The following is a 22,864-nucleotide window of genomic DNA, read 5'->3' as shown; positions in this document are numbered from 1 at the left end:
TCCAAGAAACTGGTTTCACAAGGTCTGTCTCTGCTTAATTGGGAACTGGCAGGGAGTGCATCATGAATGTAGACCCACCTCTCCCCAGAGAACTGGTACATGGAGATACCAGAGGCAAGATAGGGACTTCTCTATTTCAACAAGTTGTGGTGACCTGTTTGAACGAATTTTAGAAAAACCTTTGTTTAATAAATCTTTCAAACAATCACTACAATCACTTAGTAAGCACAATTTAAATTATTACATTTTGTTCCATATTCTTCCCACTAAAATGAATGACCCTTATTTCCCATGTAAGCTTGATATAGGGGCGTTTTAATAACATGGAAAGGCAATAGAAACTAAATGGTATAACTTTGAAGTGAATGTGATGAAGGCACAAAAAAACGAAATAGCCTCCTTCTGTACAATTGTATTCAATGCTATTATGATGCCATTTAATAATCAAAGTGGCAAATGCCCATAAATGAATTCCCAATTTCCCCCCATGTGGATAGTGGCTGTGGTTTATACACAAGGCCATGGCCACTTGTCATGATTTGTAACAGTCAGCTTCAGGGAGACAAAGTGCTCACTGTTCTACTTCAGTAAAGACAGGGCATTTTGGATGACCCTCAAGAGATTGTGTCCTCGGATGTTTGTGCTGTGCCTGGACCTGAGTAATGCTTTACATATGTTCCAGCTTAATCATTGTTATTTGTTGCTTCAGACACTCTCTCTCACACACACACACACACATACTCACACACGGACACAAGTATACGTATACATAAACACATACGCATGCACTCTGGGCCGTCCTCATCCAGCTTCACCCAATGTGTGATCCACATTGCTCAATGAGTCACTGGTCAGCCATCCCTTGATATAAACCAGCTCAACCCAAGGCTGTGCAACGCAGAGACAAGGGTCGAAAGAAGGCGAGGACTGCACATCACCGACACAGGTCTCTGCTGTGGGAGAATGAAACCATTCTCAGCATTTGCTCTTGTCTCCCTCTTTCTCCTCTCCACTGTGGGTAAGTTACTCTTGGTGTCTCCGTTGGACTTTCATTTCTCCTGTATCTGACTGAATTCTTTCAGCTTGTGCCTTCGACTTTCTGATCCAGATTCAGATAGAAATGGACTTTGATATTTAGTGAACTTTGAAAATACAGGAATGTATTCAGACCATGACATCCTGAACAGAAAAAAACGAACATGGAACAGTACAGCACAAGAACAGACCCTTCGGCTCACAATGCCTGTGCCCAGTATGATATCAAGACATCTCTTATCTACCTGCATCTATCCCACCATTTAGTTTAGAGGAACAGGTCCTACGGCTCACAGGATCCACATCGGCCAGCGACCCCCAGACACAAACACTATCCTACACACTAGGGACAATTTGCAATTTTTACTGAAGCCAATGAACCCACAAACCTGCGCATCTTGGGAGTGTGGGTGGAAACCCTCGTGGTCACAGGGAGAACGTCCAAACTCAGTACAAACAGCATCTGTATTCAGGATGTAACCCAGGTCTCTGGCGCTGTAAGGCTGCAACTCTACCGCTGTGCAACTGTGCCGCCCCATATTTCCATATGCGTATCCAAAAGCCTCTTAAATGTCACTATCATATCTGCCTCAACCACTAACCCCAGTAGTGTGTTCTGGACTCTCACCACCCTCTGTGCAAAAACGTTGCCCTGCACACCTCCTTTATTATTTTGCTCCGCACCTTAAAGTAGAAGAAAATGCCCTCTGGTATTTGATTTCTCCATCCTGGGAAAATAGTTCTGACTGTCTACCCTATCTATGCTTCTCATAATTATGTATACTTCTATCAGCTAAGTTACTAGAAAGTATTCTAAGGGATAAGATATACATGCATTTAGATGGACAAGGACTGATTAGGGGTAGTCAGCATGGTTTTGTATATGGGAGATCATGGCTCGTGAACCTGTGACTTTTGTGAAATGTGACCAATAAAGGTTGTTGAGGGCAGAGCTGTAGATGTTGTATATATGGGTTTCAGTGGAGCATTCGACAATGTTCTGCATTGTAGGCTGCTCTGAAAAGTTAGAGTGCATGGGATCCAAGGAGAGATAGTTGAATGGATAGAAAATTGGCTTCATGGAAGGAAGCAGAGGCCGATGGTGGATGTATTTCAGACTGGAGGTCTGTAACTAGTGATGTGCCTCAGGGTTCGGAGCTGGGCCCATTACTCTTTGTCATCTATATCAATGATTTAGTATTTAGTATAGAAGTTGGGAGGTCTTGTTATAATATTGTGTTCAGTTTTGGTCACCATGTTATAGGAAAGATGTTGTCAAACTTGAAAAGGTTCAGAGAAGATTTACCAGGATATTGCCAGGAGTCGATGGATTGAGCTAGATGGAAAGTAGGAGCAGGCTAATGTTTTATTCCTTGGAGTGCAGGAGGATGAAGGGTGATTTTACAGAGGTGTACTAAATTATGAGGGAAATAGATCGGGTAAATGCACAGAATCTTTTGGCCAGAGTAGGGGAATCGAGAACCAAAGTACATAGGTTTAAGGTGAGGAGGCAAAGATTTAATGAGAATCTGAGGGTTAACTTTTTTACACAAAGGGTGGTGGGTGTATGGAACGAGCTGCCGAAGGAGGTAGTTGAGGCAGGTACTATCGCAACAGTTAAGAAACTTTTAGGCAGGTACATGGATAGGGGAGGTTTAGTGGGATATGGGCCAAAAGCAGACAGGTAACTGCACAAACTGCAAAAAAATGCTGATAGGAGTCCATGAAGCTGACATGTGAAACAGGCACCCATTGGGTTTTGTCATGTAATCTGTTGATATGCATCATCTTTCAGATGAAAGAAACCATAAGATAGGTATGTTGCAAAGCCTACCTGAAGCGTCGCTAAAAATCTGTCGCTGCGGGTGTGCGCGATTTTGGCGCCGTTTAGAGGGGGGCGGGTTTAAAACGCGATTTTCTCTAGGCTGTTCAAATCGAAGATGTTCAGCCTAGTTAATTATTAACGAAAAATCGCTGGAAGACCCCGTCGCAAAAGCTATTATTATTTTTAAAGGCCTCGTATAATAGTTAAAGTAGTTTAAAAATCAATCTCTAAACCCGCGACCACCGGCAGCTGTCAGGGTCGCATAGAGCAAATAACAGAAGGTAGGCTGCTTATTTTTACATTAAAAAGGGCTTCTTAAGATCCCTTTATACAAAGTTTAATATTGCGAGTAGCTCATTTTGGGCCCATTATATCCCGCAGTATTTTTCTGGGCATTTGAGGCACAAATCTACCGCAATGTGAACGTTCTAAACCAGCGCGTTCACAGGAGCCCACTAGAAAGCTGATTTAAAATGGGCTTTAATTTACAACAATTGAACACTAAATTCCTTTCATTTGGCCTATAAATTAATGTAAATGAGATTTAAAAATCATGTTTTATTGTGAATTATTTATGAATATTATTTGGACACAGGCTATTTAAAATTGTTAATCATTTATTAAGAAATGGATAGATGTTTGGATCTAGTAATTGAAGTTTGAAATTAGCTACACTTGGGTAACTAACTAATTATATGCTTTAATTTCAGGTCATCCAAGTAAGATTATTTTATATTTGTTTCAGAATGGTTCAATCTACGATAACTGAAAATTTCATTCAGTTCTCTTAATTTTTAAGAAGGTTATGGGCTTTTGACTGCACATGATCACAGCGTTTTTGTTATGTCCATAGAAAATCAATAGGGAACAAGATGCTAATTTCCGAGTATGAAAATGGCCATAACTTTTTAAATACTTGAGATATGAAAGTGAATTAGGTGTCAAATTAAACTTATTTTTATGCTTTATCTGATGGGATAAATTACAGACTTGATTTTTTAAATCTCAAAATTTTGTAACATTGCTACATAAGAATGTGAAAACTTGAGGGAGTGTTGTGCTGTTGGAAGGCAAAGTTGCCAACATATTTCTGGGATTTAGGAAATCAGGTATTTAGGAAAGGTAGAAATTGAAAAGGTTAATGTTTTCTTTTTTCTTTTCATAGCACAGGATCAGAGAAACAGGAATAGTCCATTTTGCCCATCAAACTAACTATTCAATTGTGAACATAACTGAGTTGAAGCCAAACTCACTCTTATTTCAATTTTCTTTAAGCGTTGGGCAGTGAAGAAAATCTTACTATCTTATTCTTGTAAACCCTCATAAACACAGCACTCACCATCGTTCGTGGATGAACATCCATCCAAATGATGCTTTACGAGACCAAACTTGGAGAACCAGAAACACATTTGTTTTCTTTACCTGAGAATGGATGTGGTGTAACAGTTTCACTAAACTGAGTGCTGGAATGATGGATTGAACCCGTAATCTCTGGAGATTAGAAGACTCTGAGATGATTGGAAGATATGCAAAATTCTTCGATGTGGAAGAGTAGACATTGACAAGCCGTTGCCCCTGGCTGAGGTGTCCAGATTGAAAGATAAATTACAGATCATTTAGAACTGAGTTAAAAAAATATTTCCTGTAAATAGCGAAAGAATACAATCTGAAGTTCAAGATCATCTTTAATCAGTGTCCATATTATAGCGGTACAGCAGGTTGTTAGTTGTTAATACATCGTGACCGCTTCCAAGACTGACTAATGTAGGAAGTGGGTGTTAGTATGAATCGTACAGTAGGGTGGGGTTAGCGATGCTATTCTACTATGATTGGTTCTCATGCATAAACCAATCTACATCCTTCCCCGTAAAGAGTGAATACAGTAAGCACACAACATACTTGTAAGAATTCAAACATACTCGCCATATCTGTCAGGCGTTCTACTAATACGGCCCAAACGTGTACGGACCAAGCCCTCTCCCCCTTCGCCAGAAAGATTAAAAGGAGGTGGTGAACCTGGAAGTGAGAAAGCAGAAGGGGCACCCATGGTGACCGACAGGGGGAGCGTGCAGGAGAGGTACTTTAGTGGTTAGTCATAGCCACCGGTCGTGGCGGGGTACGGGACATGCTGGAACTGGTGGTGAACGCAGCAGCAGACAGCTGGAACTGTAGAGGTGGAGCATAAGGACCGGCTGGTGGTGGACGTGGCTCCTTCACAGCAAGCACGTGTTGGTGGCTGCCACGGTATAGGGCGCAATCATAGTCCACAAGGTAAGATCGTGATTCTTCAGCCAGGCCAACACTACCCAAACAGGAATGTCCCACGGAAGTTTGTAAATGGACGACTTGGCCCGGCAGTAGGGGTTTAAGTGGTTTGCTGGACTTGTTATGCGATCGTTTCTGGATGTCGTGTTTCTCCTGGATGCGCTTCTGGATCATAGTTGGCTTCAGCACCTGTGGCACCAGCTTCTGCTGGGCAATCGGAATCGGAGGTCTCGTTGTCCTGGACATCAGTTGCTGGGCCGGCGAGCCCAGGATTCCGTCTCTAGCAATGTTCCTTAGGTTTAAGAGGTCGAGATACATATTTGACTTGGCTAGGTGGACGCGTTCCATTAGCTGTTTAGCGCTTCTGACAGCTCGTTCAGCATGCCCGTTACTTTGTGGGTATTCGGGGCTGCTCGTAACGTGGTGGAAATTCCATCGGTTAGCAAAGAGTCTAAAGGCGTGACTGGTAAACTGTCTTCCGTTGTCCATTTGCAAATGGACAGGTGCGCCGAATGTGGAGAAGTGTTTCTGTAGCTTTTGAATGACCATTTCTGATGTGGTCGAGGTCAGTAGGTCGAGTTCTAACCAGTTAGAATAGGAGTCAACCAGGACAAGATAGTGTTTACCGTGTCACTGGAAGATGTCTGCCGCCAGCGACGTCCAGGGCAGTGCTGGTGGAGGTTGTTGCAGGAAGGGTTGTCTCTGTTGATGCGGTGCGAGGCTGTTGCAAATGGGGCAGGAGGCTGTCCTGTCCCGTATACACTTGGTCATCCTGGGCCTGTGGAACAGGTTCTGTGCATGGGCCAGCGCGGCATCAGATCCTGGGTGGCCGCTGTGTGCCTCCTTGTAGTATTCATCAAGTAGTGATGAGTGGATCACGACTTTGTGGCCCTTAACTATGACATCATCCTGTATTACCAGTTCATCGCGGACTGAGAAGAACGGCTGCACCTCTCGTACGCTGGATTGTGTCTGGCCAACCTCTTTTGATTCTGGATGAAAGTACCTGGAGGGTGGCATCGGCGGCTGTGTGTTCGGCTAAGCGGCGCAGTTGTTTTGTAGGAACAAAGTCAATGCTGAGAACCGTAAACTCGGCCCGTTCGTAGGGGTGTCATTCGCTGGATGCCCGTGGTGCGCGAGAGAAGGTGTTCGCAACGAGCATGTCTTTACCCTTCTTGTAAAGAAGTTTAAAGTCAAATCGCTGGAGCTGCATCATCATATGCTGCAGACGTGCAGGTGCTGCGTGGATAAGTTTGTTGAGGATCGTCACCAGGGGATGGTGGTCTGTCTCGACCATGAAAACATTACCAAAGATAAAGTCCTTGAATTTGGAACAAGCGAAGACAACAGCCAGCAGCTCCTTCTCGATTTGCGTGTAGCGCTGTTCGGAGTCGGTCATGGTGCGGGAGGCAGAAGAGACAGGGCGCAAAGTTCCATCGACAGATGATTGTAGGCAGGCTGTGCCGAGTCCGAATCGTGAGGCATCGCAGGTCACTGTCACAGGGCGCTTCAGGTCGAAAAATGTCAAGGTGGGTGCGCTGGTCAGCTTCGATTTTAAAGCGTCAAATGCTTTTTGGTGTTGCTGGAACCAGGACCAGGCAGTATCCTTTCTAGTTAGTTGTCGCAGAGGAGAAAGCAGTTCACTGAGGTTTGGTACGAATTTTCCCTGATAGTTCACCATACCCAGGAATCGCTGCAGGCCGAGCACGTCGGTTGGGACAGGCATCTCTGTGATGGCAGCAGTTTTCTTCGGATCCGGCCTGAGACCGTCAAGAGTGAACACATGATCGACATAGGTGACCTCTGAAACCCTGAACTTACACTTGTTAGGGTTGAATTTCAGGTTGATCTGACGTGCCCGGTCCATGATAAACTTTAGGTTGTTGTCGTGCTCCGGTGTGTCTTTGCCATACACCAGGATATCGTCGACTATGATGGCACATGGGAGGCCCTGGAACAGCAGTTCCATGTTCCTATGGACGAGTTGATGCTGAATGGCATTCTTAGAAACTTGAATCTGCCAAATAGAGTGGCAAATGTGGTATGGTTTGACGACTCATCTTCTAGCGGTACCTGCCAGAAAGAGCTCTTTGCGTCGAGGACGGAAAATACGGTAGCTCCCTCGATCTGCGCCGCAACGTCCTCGACAGTCCTCATAGGATAATGTGGGCGCCTGATGGCAGAGTTCAAATCTTTCGGATTGATGCACACACAGAGCTTGTCTTTATCCTTCTTGAGACTAGCAACAATAGTGGAGACCCATTCAGTGGGCTCGCTGATCTCCTCTAGCATGCCTAAGGAGACCATGTTCTTTAGTTCAGACTCAATCCTGTCTCTCATGGCATGTGGTGCACGGATGACAGGGTCAACATTGGGGTCAATGGATATCTTGTAGGTCACAGGCAGCTTGCCTAGTTTGCCATCGAACAAATCTTGGTATTCTTTTACTGGGTCAACAGATATCAGTAGCTTGTAGACCAACTGGTCAAAGGAAATCAGCCCCAAGTCCTGGCATGCATGGATGCCCAGTAGAGTCACAGAGTCAGAATTTAAAACATAGAAGGTCAGATTCCTTGTATTCTTTTTCAGCACTCATTTAAAAGTGGTTCTTCCCAATGGAAGCAAAACTTTCCCCCCCCGTAAGCATGCAGAGTGTAGTTGTCTTTAGTCAAGGCCTCATTATTTCTTATCTTGGTGTGTAGGTGCACCGACATTACGTTTACTTTGGCCCCAGTATCGAGCTTGGCCTTGACGACTTTATTATTAATTGACATCAGAACTGTAGGATTGAGAATCTTACCAGCTGTGTGAAGGAGTGAATACACAGTTGACTCCCCATATGAGTTAATTGGACTGTCCTCGGGGGCAGAGTCGAACTGGTACTGAGAAGCAGAAGTTGTTTGGTCTTGTAGCAGGTGTAGATTAGACGCTGAACTAGAAGGTCTTTTCCCACGGGCTCTGCAAGCGGCAGAGAAATGGTTCATCTTCTTGCAGTAATTGCAAGACTTCCCGTAAGCAGGGCATGTGTCTCGCTTGTTGTGGAGGTAGTTACAGTTAGGACATCTCCTGGGGGGCTCATTAGCAAATCCCCGATTAGCCGGTCGAGGGGCCTAGGTCATAAATCTTCTGTTATCAGTCGGTGTTCGCGGTCTGTTAAACCCTGTCAAATTGATAGATTTTTTTTCTGAGTCAAACTGCTCGCTTTATGGAACGACAAACTCGGCCAAACGACAGGCGTGTGCAGCCTGCTCAAGTGTTAAATTAGGATTCCGCAGCAACTCTCACTGTAGCTTCTGATCATTCATCCCAGAGACCAATTTGTCCCTTATCAGCTGATTAGTCATTGTCTCAAATCAGCACCTCTGGGCCATGTATCGTAAATCACAAATTAATTTCTCCACCGGCTCATCAGGAAGCTGGTGTCTCGCGGAGAATTTAGCTCTTTCTAAAATGCGGTTCGAAGGCAGGTCACATATCTCACTGAATTTACGCAGTAAAACATTAGGATCATTCATAGATTCTGCAGGTGTAACTACCTGGCCGTTGTCGTCACGAATTGCTGGAGCGTATTCAAAAGTCCGAGCTCTCATCATGGCCTTGGGACCCGCAAGGTTAAGTAGACAAGGTTAAGGAGGCTTTGACAGTGTCTGGTTCATTTCGGTGGACGATGTTCATGTAGTGTTGGTAATCAATCTCAAATATCCGCCATCGCTCACTGACGTCAGAACCAAAGGTAAGCTGTGCAGGCTTTCTGCACGATTGAGCCATAGTAAAGCAAGAAACAAAAAACTGATAAACAGAAATAAAACCCGATAGACGAACGCGTGGGTTACTCCATGTTGACTGACACCATGTAATTAGCTTAAGAATACAATCTGAAGTTCAAGATCATCTTTAATCAGTGACCATATTATAACGGTACAGCAGGTCATTAGGTGTTAGTACATCGTGACCGCTTCCAAGACTGACTAATGTAGGAAGTGGGTGTTAGTATGAATCGTACTGTAGGGTGGGGTTAGTGATGCTATTCTACTATGATTGGTTCACATGCATAAACCAATCTACATTTCCCAATTTGAATCTTTAGAATCTTCTGCCCCAGCAGGATGTGGAAGGTAAAACTAAGGCTGATATCATTTCGTGACCATGGGAATCAAGGATGTGGAATCCTGGTGGGAAAATGGAGTTGAGTCTTTGGATCATCCATGATATTAGTGGATGCTGAAAGAGGCTTACAGGTCTACCCTGCTCCTAGTTCATATGTTCTCATTTAGATGAGAAAAAGTTTCCTGATTTAATTCATAAATCATCCAACTCTACAGTTAAAGCTAAGGTCCTTGTTCATGGCTGTGTTTCTGTACATTACTGTATATTCATCATCTGATTCCAATCATCACTCAACCTTGTACTCTGGGACATACAAGTTAAAACCAGGAATGTTATCCTTCTGACACGAACCGTCCTCAGGTGTGCTATTATTCTGGTGAACCTGCACTGCATCCACTCTGCTGTCTACTTGTTCTTCCAATGGTGTCATATTCGGTATCCTGTGTGGAATGTGAACAAAACTCTGTGCAACTTCGCAAATATCAAAATAAAGGAAAAAACAAAGTGGAATGAAGAATTTTTAATAACTGTAGGTGGATTCTCCTTCTCCAATAGAAACCACAAAGACCTCTTCCTGGGAAGCTACAATGTTGTTGTGAATTGTTGTGGGTTTGGGAGATGGCAGTTAGTAGAGGGAGTGTGATATTGTTAGTTACACATAAAGTCTTAATATTTGTCTATTCCTTGTTAAAGGGCTTTAAGAATCAGCCCTGCACCCTGATACAGATCAAGTCTTACAGAAAACCAGATAGAAGTGTTAGGTTACTTTCCCTTTAGAACATTACATAAATTATTCAGGGCTGCAAACACCCAGAATGGTTAACCTCCTGTGTCTGGTTTCACCTTCTATCATACCTGAATGGATGAGGAGTTGAGGGGAGAGGGTCTGTGTTGATATTTGTCCATCTGTTCAAAAAGGGCAAAATGTTGTCAGGAAGACACACCTAAAATATCATGCTTCATGCTCCTTCGATATGTTTCACAGACTCTCTGACATACAACACCATCCTGTGACTCAAGAGATGTACATCTTCAATGTGCAGGAAGGAACTGTAGATGCTGGTTTACACTCAAGATAGACACAAAATGCTGGAGTAACTCAGTGGCAGGCAGCATCTCTGGAGAAAAGGAATACGTGATGTTTCGGGTCAAGACCCTTCATCAGACTCAGACGGGTGAGAGGGAAACTAGTGGTATGAAAAGGTTCAGAACAAGTCAGGCACCGATGACCCAGGAAAAGTGGAGCCCACAATGGTCCATTGTTGGCTGTGGATGAGGTGATTACGAAGGGATACGAACAGTGAAACTAGCAGGACCACCAGGGTGTGGGAGGGACAGCGAGGGGGAGAGAGAGAGGGAATGCACCAGTTACTTGAATTTAGAGAAAGCAATCTTCATACCGCTGGCATAACAAAATAATATAAACAAAATATGGGGTGCTGTTCCTCCAATTTCTCTAACCGTGGAGGAGGCCCAGGACAGAAAGGTCAGTATGGGAATTAGAAGGGGAGTTAAAATGTTTGGCAACTGGGAGGTCGAGTAGGCCAAGATGGACTGAACGTAGGTGTTCTGTGAAAAAATTGACAAGTCTACATTTGTTTTTGCCAATATATGAGAGACAAGAATGTTTTATTGTCATATGTAATGTCCCAGATAGAAAAATGAAATTCTTACTTGCTGCAGCACAACAGAATATGTAAACATAGTACAGGTGCACAACCTTTTATCCGGAGTTCCGGAAACCGAAAAACTCCGAAAACCAGCCATTTTTTCCCAGGATGTCGTCTGCACACCAAAGCTCGCGTTTGGCGCCAAACTTGACTTGAAACGACCCACGGCCAACCCAGGTCTATACTACTGTCGCGGCTGCCTCCTCTTTAACTTTAATTCTTTGGTCCCCTACCTGGTCGGAGAGGCGGGGAGCAGTCAATGCCTTACCGGGTCGCCGTGCAGTAAGCTCCGCAGCGCTGTGGCCGCCAACTCCCAGCTGGGGCTGCGGGCGGCGCCGGTTGCAGCTCCGACCCCGGCAACTCTACCCCTGGCTGCGAGGCGCTCCAAATCCACCGCCGCCCGCGGCAGGACGCCCGCAGCTCCACGAATGATGGGAGTCGGCGGCGTCGCAGCGCTGGGATACCAGCGGGGAGCGGGCAATGCCTTACCGGGTCGCCGTGCGGTAAGCTCCGGAGCGCTGTGGCACGGGATTTTATGGGGTGGTGGTGGGGTGTGAAGGGGGAAACTTTAATTCTTAGTCCCCTACCTGGTCGGCGACTCCCAACATCGCGGTGTGGTAAGCTCCGCAGCCGGACGGAGCCCCGAGCTCCGCGATGTTGGGAGTCGCCGACCAGGTAGGGGACTAAGAATTAAAGTTTCCCCCTTCACACCCCACCACCACCCCATAAAATCCCTCCAAACTAACTGACTAACATTTATGCAATGATTTACAATGATTCCCCGGTCTCCGGGGAGGAGGCAGCCGCTCCAGACTTTCCAAGCCGCCCGCGCTACCTACCTAATCTATGCTAAAAATCTTCCATTCGGAAATCCGAAAATGTCCGAAATCCGACAAGTGTCTGGTCCCAAGGCGTTCGGATAAAAGGTTGTGCACCTGTACACTGTAAACAATATAATAAACAAGAGAAAAAAAAGTTCAGTGTGTCCAAACCGAGAACAAATTCAGTAGATGAGGTTGGAGGAGGTGCAAGTGAACCTCTGCCTCACATTAAAGGACCGTCGGGGTGCTGGGACAGCGCTCCCGTGGGGGCGCTCCGATGGCTGAGGCGGCCCGGCGCAGGGCTGAGGCGACTCCGGGGGCCGTAGTGGGCCGGCGCGGGGCTGAGACGGTGCTCCGGTAGCTGAGGCGGCGTTCTGGCGGCGGCGACCAGAATCCGGGGCTCGGCCGCGGGCCAGTGGACGACATCATCGGGAGCTCGCAGGTCACAGGCTAGTGCCTGTTTTCTGGAGCTCCCGCGGCAACAGCTGCGCCCACTGGACTGGAGGGCGGCAGCTTCGACCACCCCGGGGCCGCGGAGCTCGAACTGGCCCATTCGAGGAGCTCGGTGAGCCGCGGGACTGACTTACCATCGCCCGGTGGGGTATCGCCTCAACGCAGAGGGAGAAGAGGAGAGAAGAGACAGTAACCCGAAGATTTTTGCCTCCATCACAGTGAGGAGGTGCCTGGTGAATTCACTGTGGTGGATGTTAATTTGTGTTTATTGTCTGTTTTGTTGTTTATTATTACATGTATGGCTGCAGGCAACGACATTTCGTTCAGGCCGAAAAGTCTGAATGACAAATAAAGGATCTAAGTCTAAGTCTAAGTCTAATGTTCACTTGAATTCTCTCCCAAGCGTTTTTTTTTAAACTTTGTTACAATAAACTCTGGGAATGTTTGAAAAACAGCAAATGCTGGAAATATTCAGCAGGTCAGGCAGCATTTGCAGAGAGTAAAGGAGAATTAATGGTGCAAGTTGCTGAATTGACAAACACTGTCCTTAAAGTCCCAATTGTTTTCTGGACTCAGTCTATGAGATTTCTCCGAGCTCTGGAATAGGCTCTTGTGAAATTTCAGACCTTGATGGTTTTTTTGTGATTTTTGTATGACAATATTTTGTTGCCACGTTGATGATTTGACCCTCACCTTTTGCATTTCAGCTGCAGAATTTTCATTTTCGGATGAGGCCACCGAGGTTAGTAGCAATGTTTCACTTTGCATCTGTCTCTCTCGCTAGCTTGCTTTTGCTTTGTGGCATTGAGCGACTGCAACTGATTATGTTCTGTGTTTCAGCCGATTTGTGAGCAGCTCAGAGAATTGTTCCAAGTATGCCCAAAAAGTTACATACCCGTGTGTGGAACTGATGGCATCACCTATGACAACGAATGCCACCTTTGCAATGCAGCTCAGTAAGTGTCACTTCAGGGATATGACAGAACTTATGGTCAGAAAAGTAAGCTGCTGTTACATCTTAGTACCACTTATTTATTAATGGGGGTCATTGTCACCATACGATCGTATACTATAATAACCATATAATTATTAAATGATTTGGCAGCATTGCTGCCAGAGACCAGGAATCCAGGCCATTGATTCAGCTAGTAGAGCTGATTGATGCCTCACAGCGCCAAAGACCTGGGTTCAATCCTGACCTTGGGCACCGGCTGTGTGGAGTTCTCCCTGTGACCGTGTCAGTTTTCGTTGGGTGCTTCCACATCCCAAAAATGTGCAAGTTTGTAGGTTAATTGGCCTCTGTAAAAAAATCCCTAGTGTGCAGGAAGTGGATGAGAAAGTGGGATAACTGGCGTGATTGGGTGATCGATGGTTGGCATGGACTTGGTGGACCAAAAGGCTTGTTTCCAAGCAGTATCTCTAAACTAAAGCTGTGATTCTGAATTCCTTGTGGAGGTTGAAGAATTTACATTGAAGTAATTGAAGGAAACTGGGATCTTGGGTTGCTGCGAAAACTTGTCTGGCTCAGGGAATAAAATCTGCCATCCATATGTGGCAGTAACTCCAGCTCCAATTTGGTTTGCTCTCCAATGACTTCTGCGATGACCTCACTTGTCATTCAGTCCTGGGTCAATAAGTCGAGACCCTTCTTCAGACCTGGCCCAAAGTGTCACCATTCCTTTTCTTCAGAGATGCTGCTTGGCCAGCTGAGTTACTCCCACATTTTGTGTCTATCTTCAGTTTAAACCAGCATTTGCAGTTCCTTCCCACACACAGGGTCAATGAGTGACAGACAGCAACACCCTCATCTCACAACAGAATACATTTCAAGATCCATATAATGGCAATCAGGAGCAAATGTTGCATACATTAACAAAGTAACAATATTTATCCCCACGGGTACACCATTCTTTCTATCCACATGTTTATGCAGCCTGATCTTCTACTTTATCTGTACTTCTGCTCTGCTGACTCCCTCTCACCTCAAAACATTGCAAATTAAAACTAAATGTCATAGAAATACTCAATAGGTCAGGTGAAGTGTGGGTGAGACCCCTTCACAAGCCTGAAATGTTAACTTGATTTTTCTGTCTTGGTGTTTCCAGCATTCTCTGTTTTTATTTCATATTTCCAGCATCTGTGATATTTTAGGTTCTTTGTATACTCTCAGCTCCACGCAGTGTGGCAATGACATAAGTTTCTTTCAGTCAATGTTACAAAGTACAGAGTTCCTTCCATTTGTTTCTTTCTGTTTTTTCAACAGTTTCAGTCATTGGGACACAATTTAAGACGGCACAGTGTACAATTAACTGGAACTGAAGGCTCATACACTCCGAGCCTTGAAACTGTCTTTTCATTCCACCCACAACTGGCAGCCATGCCACCCGCAACCAACCTCTAAAATTGTTTCTCTTAACTCCTCACCATTCTTTCCTCTTGCAGGACCCAACATATGATTACATATTTACTTATTTTACTTAATTGGATATAGGTTCCCTCAGGGTCTCCTGAGGAACCAAGCTAATGCACACATGCTCTACTTTTCCTAAATATTCACCTGTTGCCAAGCTTTGTAGCAGTTTGAAGAATAATCATACATTCATTCACATTCTTTGGATATATAGTACTCCCATAACCACAGAGTTAATGATTGAAAGAAACCCGAGGGGATTTAGTACTCATGAAGCCAAGTACAGTATTTCCATATTAGTACAACTTGGAGAAATCAGTGGCAGGCTCACACACTGTGTTTCAATAATCCCGTTTCACGATAATAATCTTAGTATAGCTAATGTTTTTTTTATATTCCAGAAAAGACCAAACTGAAATCTTGATCCAGAAATTCGGACCATGCGGAAATCAACGTCGCACCGATTAACCAGATTCCACTAATTGGTCAAATTAACATATTATTGTCGGTTGTATGTATGTGTCAACAATGGGGAAAATAGAGACAATCAAAACATGTACTTGCTGGAAATGGTGTCTTTACATTTTTTAAAGCTATTAAAGTTTTTGTTTTGTATGAGAGCCAAATATTGTTTGTACTTTTAATGACTGAAAAACAAGCCATTTCAACTATAGCATCACATCCTTGACAAAATTAAATCTCCTAAGGTGCTTCACAAACACATTTAGACAAACATTATAAAAGCAGACAGAGGCAAGGTCAGCAGAAGGGGATGATCACAAAGAAATAGTTATGAACAGGTGGAGAGATGTCGAGAGGAAACTTCAAATTCCTAGGAGTAAATATCACCAGCAACTTGTTCCGGACAGCCCATACTGAAGCAATACCTTTACCTTTACCTCCTTAGAAGGCTTAGGAAGTTTGACATGTCCCCAACAACCCTCACCAACTTCTACAGATGCGCCATAGAAAGCATTTTATTGGGATGCACCATAGCTTGGTTAGCTCCATCCAAGACCGCAAAAATTTGTAGAGTATTGTGGACATGGCCCAGACCATCACACAAACCAACCTCCCTTTCATTGACTCCATTTAGCAAGGCCAACAGCATAATCAAGGATGAGTCGCACCCTGGGCACTCCCTCTTCTCCCCTCTCCGTTCGAGCAAAAGGTATAAGTGTGAAAACGTAAACCTCCAGATTCAGGGAGTTTTTCCCAGCTGTTATCAGGCAACTGAACCATCCTATCAATAACTAGAGAGAGGCTGAGCTACTATATACCTCATTGGAGAAACTCGGACTATCATTGATTGGACTTTATCTTGTGCTAAACATTATTCATGTTATCCCCTTATATATTTGTACACTGTGAATGGCTCGATTATAATCATGTATTGTCTTTCTGTTTTCTGGTTAGGACGCAACAAAATAAAGTTTTCACTATACCTCGGTACACATGACAGTATCTAAACTCAAAGTACATAGCTTATGGTCCTGCAATTGATGTTGCAGCCATTAATGGAAAGTAGAAAGAACTCTAAACTTCAGATGCTGGAATCTACAGCAAGAAAACAAACACTGGAGAAACTCAATGGGTTGGGCAGCATCTGTGGAGGGGATGAACAGATGATATTTAGGGTCAGGACACTTACACGTCATATTTTGGATCCTACAATAGAGTGGAAGATGCACAACAGATCAGAAATGGAGGAAAGCAAACCTTATTTTGTAATGCAAGGCTGGATTATGAAGAATGAAGTCCAGTAGGAATTTACACATAGGAGATGAGTGATATTTGGTGTATTGTCTGCAGTTCTGGTCGCCCCATTAAAGGAAAGATGTGGAGGCTTTGAAGAGGGCGAAGAGGAGTTTTACCAGAATGCTGCCTGGATTAGAGGGTTTCAGCTACAGGAACAAGTTGGAAAGACTTGGATTATTTTCTTTGGAACATAGAAACATAGAAAATAGGTGCAGGAGGAGGCCATTCGGCCCTTCGAGCCAGCACCGCTCGAAGACCGCACCGCTCAGCAACGTCAAAGTTTGAAGGGAGACTTCTCCTTCTTTCGTGTGGCGTGCACAGCCTAAAGTTGTTGGAAACTTATTCTATTTGATCTTCCATTTGTGCACGTCGAGTTGATTGCATTAGTCGAAACAGGGCGGGCCACGTGAAAGTTGCAACCTTCCACCCCAAGGGAGACTTGACAGAAGTATATAAAATTATGAGAGGCAACAATATGGGAGACAGTCAGAATCATTTGTCACAGACTAGAATTGTGCAACATTATTTAATGAGTGGAGAAGTTTAATGGAGATGTGCATGGCAAGTTTTTCCACACAGAGTGGTGGGGACCTGGAATACATTGCCAGGGATGGTGGCGGAGGCAGATACGATAGTGGCTTTGAAGAAACTATTAGATAAGTACATGGAAGTGCAGGGATTAGAGGGATATGGATCATGTACAGGCAGACAAGATCAGTTTGACATGGCATAAATTCGGCACAAACGTTGTGTGTCGAAGGTCCCATTCTTATACTCTATATAACTGCAGGTGAAACAGGGTCTTAGTGATGGAGAGGACATGGGGCCAGAAACTAAGTTGAAGAAACCACAATTAATCTATTTTATTAAAAGCAATCAGCATGCACCATATTGTAATCACATCAGAATCTGAGTGAAATTAACAGTGCTGATACTTTATTTCTTTTAAAAATATTTTTATTCGTTTTTTTTCCCCAAAAACAAAAACAAAACATAAAAAAAGAGCAAAAAGAATAATGATAAACATAACAATGATATTGATACATAGGGATCAGGATTACATTAATAACAGGTATAACCTAATATGAGACCGGAGTCAAAATACAGAATGAATATAGACCTTCCAATCTCTATGTAAATATAGTTAAATATTTAAAAGAAAACATATATGTAGAAAAAAAACACAAAGATAAACAAAAGAGGGAAAAAAAGGAAGAAACAAAACCCCCCTAAACTAAAGAAAAAAAAAATAAATAAAAACAAAGCAAAGCAAAACAGATAGAGGTAAAATAGTTTTTATAACGGTTAGAGTGGGATTAATTTATGTTGTATGTTAAATTATGTTGTATGAAAGTGTTGAATACATTTCCCCCAAGTCTTATCAAATTTAACCAAGGGTTCAACAATGTCACTCCTGATTTTTTCTAAATTTAAACATGATATCGTTTCAGAATATCACTGGAGTGTGGTCGGAGGGTTGGAGTCTTTCCATTTAAATAAAATAGATCTTCTGGCGATTAGTGTGGTAAAAGCAATCAACCGATGGGCGGAGCGGGACAAATGAATAGAATCTAACATTGGTAGCCCAAAAATTGCAGTGATAGGATGAGGTTGTAAATCAATACCTAAGACTACAGAAATAGTATCAAAAATGTATTTCCAATATTTTTCCAAAAGTGGGCAGGACTAAAACATATGGGTCAGTGAGGCCACTTCATAGTTACATATGTCACAAGAGGCATTTATATGACCATAGAAACGAGTCAACTTATCTTTTGACATATGAACTCTGTGAACCACATTGAATTGTATCAGAGCATGCCTTGCACACATTGAAGAGGTATTGACTAATTGAAGAATCCTCTCCCATTTCTCTATAGATGGAGAAATTTGGAGTTCTCTTTCCCAGTCATTCTTAATTTTATCAAATATATCTATTTGTAATTTTAAAATCAATTCATAGTCATTATTAATCCTTTCTGATAAGGGTTCAAATGTAAAAAATTTTCCAAAATTTCAGTTTGATGTGGTAGCGGCAAAAGGGGTAGAGTGGCCTTCAAAAAATGTCTAATTTGAAAATATCTAAAAAAGTGTGAAATAGGTAAATTATATTTATTGGAGAGTTGTTCGAAGACAAAATTTCAATGTTCACTTGACTATTCTCCCAAGTGTTTTTTTTAAAACTTTTTTTCAATAAACTCTGGGAATGTTTGAGAAACAGCAAATGCTGGAAATATTCGACAGGTCAAGCAGCATTTGCAGAGAGGAAAACAAATTACGAAAAGCTACTAATCCCGTCCTCTTCCATAACAAAAAGACTTGATCAGTACTAGAAGGTTGGAAGAGAAAATTGGATAAGATAGGACTCGATAAGAAAAAAACATTTAGTTCGAAAAACGTACGAAATTGAAACCATATTCAAAACGTATGTCTTATTATTGGGTTAGTCATATATTTATTCAATCTCGTAATTGTAAAAGGTAACGAGGCCCCAGTGGGAAATTCTGATTGGTATAGGGAGGTATAAAATTCCTGAAAGGATTTATTAATTTCGTCATGGTCTACAGTTAGTGTACCATCCCGCTTACTCACTTTTGTAATTGGACGCTTGGCCGACACCGCTTTCAACTGATTAGCGAGTAATTTACCAGATTTCTCGCCATATATATAAAATTGACTTTTGGTTTTAAGTAGCTGGTTCTCAATCGGTGATACTAATAACAAATCATGTCTCAATTGAAGTTCAACTCTTCTTATAGAGCTCTAAACTAGGAGCTTTTGAATATTTTTTATCAATTTCTTTTATCTCATCAGCCAATGTATGTAGTGTTTAAGAAGGAACTGCAGATGCTGGAGAATCTAAGGTACACAAAAAAGCTGGAGAAACTCAGCGGGTACAGCAGCATCTATGGAGCGAAGGAAATAAGCAACGTTTCAGGCCGAAACCCTCTTCAGACTGATCGGGGGCGGGGGTGGGCGGGGACAAGAAAGGAAAAAGGAGGAGGAACTCAGCACTTCAACTCCCCCTCCCACTCCGTCTCCGACCTCTGTCCTGGGTCTCCTCCATGGCCACAGCGAGCAGCACCGGAAATTGGAGGAACAGCACCTCATATTCCGTTTGAGGAGTCTGCACCCTGGGGGCATGTACATCGAATTCTCCCAATTTTGTTAATCCTTGCTGTCTCCTCCCCTTCCTCAGTCCCCCTGCTGTCTCCTCCCATCCCCCAGCCTTCGGGCTCCTCCTCCTTTTTCCTTTCTTGTCCCCGCCCCCCGATCAGTCTGAAGAAAGGTTTCAGCCCGAAACGTTGCCTATTTCCTTCGCTCCATAGATGCTGCTGCACCCGCTGAGTTTCTCCAGCTTTTTTGTGTACAGCCAATGTATGCATTTCTTTTTGAGTTTGTTTTTTCAATCCTGCGGAATATGAAATAATTTGTCCACGAATATATGCCTTAAAAGCATCCCAGACTACACCATTGGATATTTCTTCAGTACAGTTTGTCAAGAAGTACAAAGCAATCTGATCTTTCATAAAATTAATAAAGTTTAAGTCTTGAAGCAAAGTAGCATTAAATCGCCATTGTTTAGCACTAAACTTGGAATCAGGTATTAATAGTTTCAATGGTGCATGCTCAGAAATAGCAATTGCATCATACTCACATGCAGTGACCGGTGAAACTAGCCGAGAATCTATTATAAAGTAATCAATCCTAGAATAACTATGATATACATGAGAGAAAAAATAAAATTCGTTGTCATTTGGGTGTAAGAATCTCCAGACTTCTAACATTCCAGAGACAAGTAAAAAAGAATTGATAAAACTAGCTGATTTATTTGGAAGCACATGATCAGATGTAGATCTGTCAATCAAGGGGTTCAGACAGCAGTTGAAATCTCCACCCATTATTAAAGTGTTCATTTAAATTAGGAAAGGATGCAATTAACGGTTTAAAAAACTCAGGGTGATTAATATTTGGTGCGTAAACATTCGCCATAGCAACTTTTTGCGTATAAAGAACACCAGTAATCACCAAAAATCTGCCATATGGATAAGAAATTGTTTCACAATGAACAAACAGAATTGAGGAGTCAATAGAAATTGAGACTCCTTTCACCTTAGCCTGTGAATTTGAATGAAACTGCTGTCCTCTCCAAAACTTGAAGAATCGTTGATTGTCATCTTACCTTACATGAGTTTCCTGGACAAAGATAATCTAAGCATTTAGTCTGTGAAGAACTTAAATACATTTTTTCCTCTTAATGGGATGGTTCAAGCCATTCACATTCCACGAAAGGAAGTTAATAACTTGCTTGTAAAAATCATGTGGCATGTAAAGGGTTCATTTCTTAAAGACTAATAGTTCATGATACTGGAAGAAGAAAACTCTAGGGCAGAGCCAGAAGTGACGACATTTTAGAGAGACGGGGGAGAGAGGGAGAGGGGGGAGAGAGGGAGGGAGGGGGAGAGAGAGGGGGGAGGGGGGGGGGGGAGGGGGGAGAGGGAGAGGGAGAGAACGCTGAAGAGCCCTCCTCTCCACCTCCGTGCAGTTGAGATACCACAGAGATGTCATACGTTAATATGTTCTCTATGGTGCAGCTATAGGTTGTCAGCAACTGTTGGGGCAGACCAGTCTTTTTTTAATGTCCTCAGGAAGAACAGTCGTTGCTGTGCCTTCTTGACCAACGCAGCAGTGGTGGTGGACCATGTGAGGTCCTCTAAAATGTGAGTGCCCAGAAACTTAAAGCTGGACACTGTCTCCACGCTGTCCCAGTAGATGGAGATTGGGGCATATTCTCCATTATGTGACCTCCTGAAGTCAATAATCAGCTCCTTGGTCTTGGAGGTGTTTAGTGACAAGTTGTTACGTGCGCACCAGTCCGCCAGGTTCTGTGTTCTCCGCTCTGTATTTTGTTTCATCACCGTTGTTGATCAGCCCAATCACTGTTGTGTCATCTGCAAACTCACCGATGGTGTTGGTGTCGAATGCAGGAACACAGTCGTGTGAAGAGGGAGTAGAGCATGGGGCTTAGTACACAGCCCTGTGATGTGCCGGTGCTCAGGGTAATAGTGGAGGACAGGTGCGGGCCCAGTCTCACTGCCTGCGGTCGCTCCGTCAGAAACTTCAGGATCCAATCGCATATCAGCGAGCTAAGGCCTAGCTGGTGGAGTTTGGTGGGGATGACCGTGTTGAAGGCAGAGCTATAGATGCCGAGGCTGCGTCCTAGTCCTTGCCCCGGGTCCTCCTCCTCTCCCTTCACACGGTCCCGGAGCAGCAACCCCCGGAACCTGCACCGGCTGGAACCCCAGCCCAGGACGTGGAGATGCGCTCAGGGCCCAGTCCATGTCCGCTCCCCAGCGCCCAAAGCTGGGCCCAAACCAGGCCTCTTCACCTTGCCTCTTCTTTCCCTTCCCCCACTCCCTCCCTCTCCTTCCCTACCCTCTGTCACTCCCGCGTTCCATATCCCCTCTCCCACTCCCGCGTTCCATATCCCCTCTCCCACTCCGCAACTCCCCCATATCCCAATCCACAATGAAAATTGCGATTAAAAAAAAAACTAAATCTCTCCCCTATCCCACCCACCTCCACTCACGATTTTTTAATGTAAATAACATTCGGTATCCCATTGCGAGTGAAAACGGATTAATTTGAATAAAACATAATAAATAACTTTTTAATGTAAGTCAGATTTGTGATCCCATTGTGACGCGACGGACAAGTGGTGTAAATTGTCGTTAACTTGCAAAATATAACATCAATCTGAACGAAACTTGACTAATGGATTCCTCAGACCAAAAATTGTAGCGTTATCCCGTTTTAGCAGGGTTTTGTATATATATATATATATATATGTGTATATATATACACACACATACATACTAGACTGTGGGACCCGTTGGGTCCTTGTCACATGGGAGGCCTGTTCCCCCAACACAATCCATTCCCCAACGCAATATTCCATCATTCGGCCGTTCCCCAACGCAATATTCCACCACTAACGCCTATCCCTTTCGCATCAAATCCACCCCTCCCTGTCCCCCTCTCCCTTTACTTCCCACCCCTTCTATCCCACCTTGCCCATCACCCCAGACCCCTTCTGCCTCCCTCCCTTTACCGCCCCCCCCCCCTCTATCCCACCTTGCCCACCACCCCACCACCCCCTGCACTCCACCACCGCTCTATCCCACTCCCCCCTCTCTCCCCCCCCTCCCTCCCACATCCCACCTTTCCCTCGCTCACTCCATCTTCTCCCTGTCGGACTCGTCCCTGAAACCCCCCCGCGCCGGTCATGATTTTTTAATGTAAATGTGATTTGGGATCCCATTTTGACGTCATTGTGAATGAAAACAGAAGAATTAGAATAAAACAGATTATTTTTAAATTTATGTAAATGAGAATCGGGATCCCATTGTGAGGTCATTATGACACGATGACGGGCAGGGCAAGCGGAAAAGTGCTTTAAAAGTGTTTTTTGTAAAGTTTAAAATGTCAATAACGTAAAATATAACATCTGAACGAAACG

General features: G+C 43.8%; 1 protein-coding gene across 1 annotated transcript; it reads left to right on the top strand.

The window, feature by feature from the left end:
- Positions 1–244: 244 nt before the first annotated feature.
- Positions 245–17,515, top strand: LOC129695586 (trypsin inhibitor ClTI-1-like). The gene is made up of 4 exons (XM_055632669.1): positions 245–1,018; positions 12,884–12,918; positions 13,017–13,132; positions 14,988–17,515. The coding sequence occupies exons 1-4, from the start codon at positions 964–966 to the stop codon at positions 15,052–15,054; spliced, it is 273 nt and encodes a 90-aa protein (XP_055488644.1). The 5' UTR covers positions 245–963; the 3' UTR covers positions 15,055–17,515.
- Positions 17,516–22,864: the final 5,349 nt, after the last annotated feature.

This window comes from Leucoraja erinacea, chromosome 3 (assembly GCF_028641065.1).
Source record: "Leucoraja erinacea ecotype New England chromosome 3, Leri_hhj_1, whole genome shotgun sequence".
NCBI lineage: Eukaryota > Metazoa > Chordata > Chondrichthyes > Rajiformes > Rajidae > Leucoraja > Leucoraja erinaceus.
Note: the sequence above shows the minus strand (reverse complement) of the source record. Positions and strands in the feature narration are given on the sequence as shown.

Bases quoted from the DNA above. Each gene is read 5' to 3' on its own strand.
- LOC129695586 (XM_055632669.1), top strand. From the start codon at position 964: ATGAAACCATTCTCAGCATTTGCTCTTGTCTCCCTCTTTCTCCTCTCC. The intron at 1,019-12,883 runs GTAAGTTACTCT...TTTGCATTTCAG, and splicing joins CTTTCTCCTCTCCACTGTGG to CTGCAGAATTTTCATTTTCG. The intron at 13,133-14,987 runs GTAAGTGTCACT...TTTATATTCCAG, and splicing joins CACCTTTGCAATGCAGCTCA to AAAAGACCAAACTGAAATCT.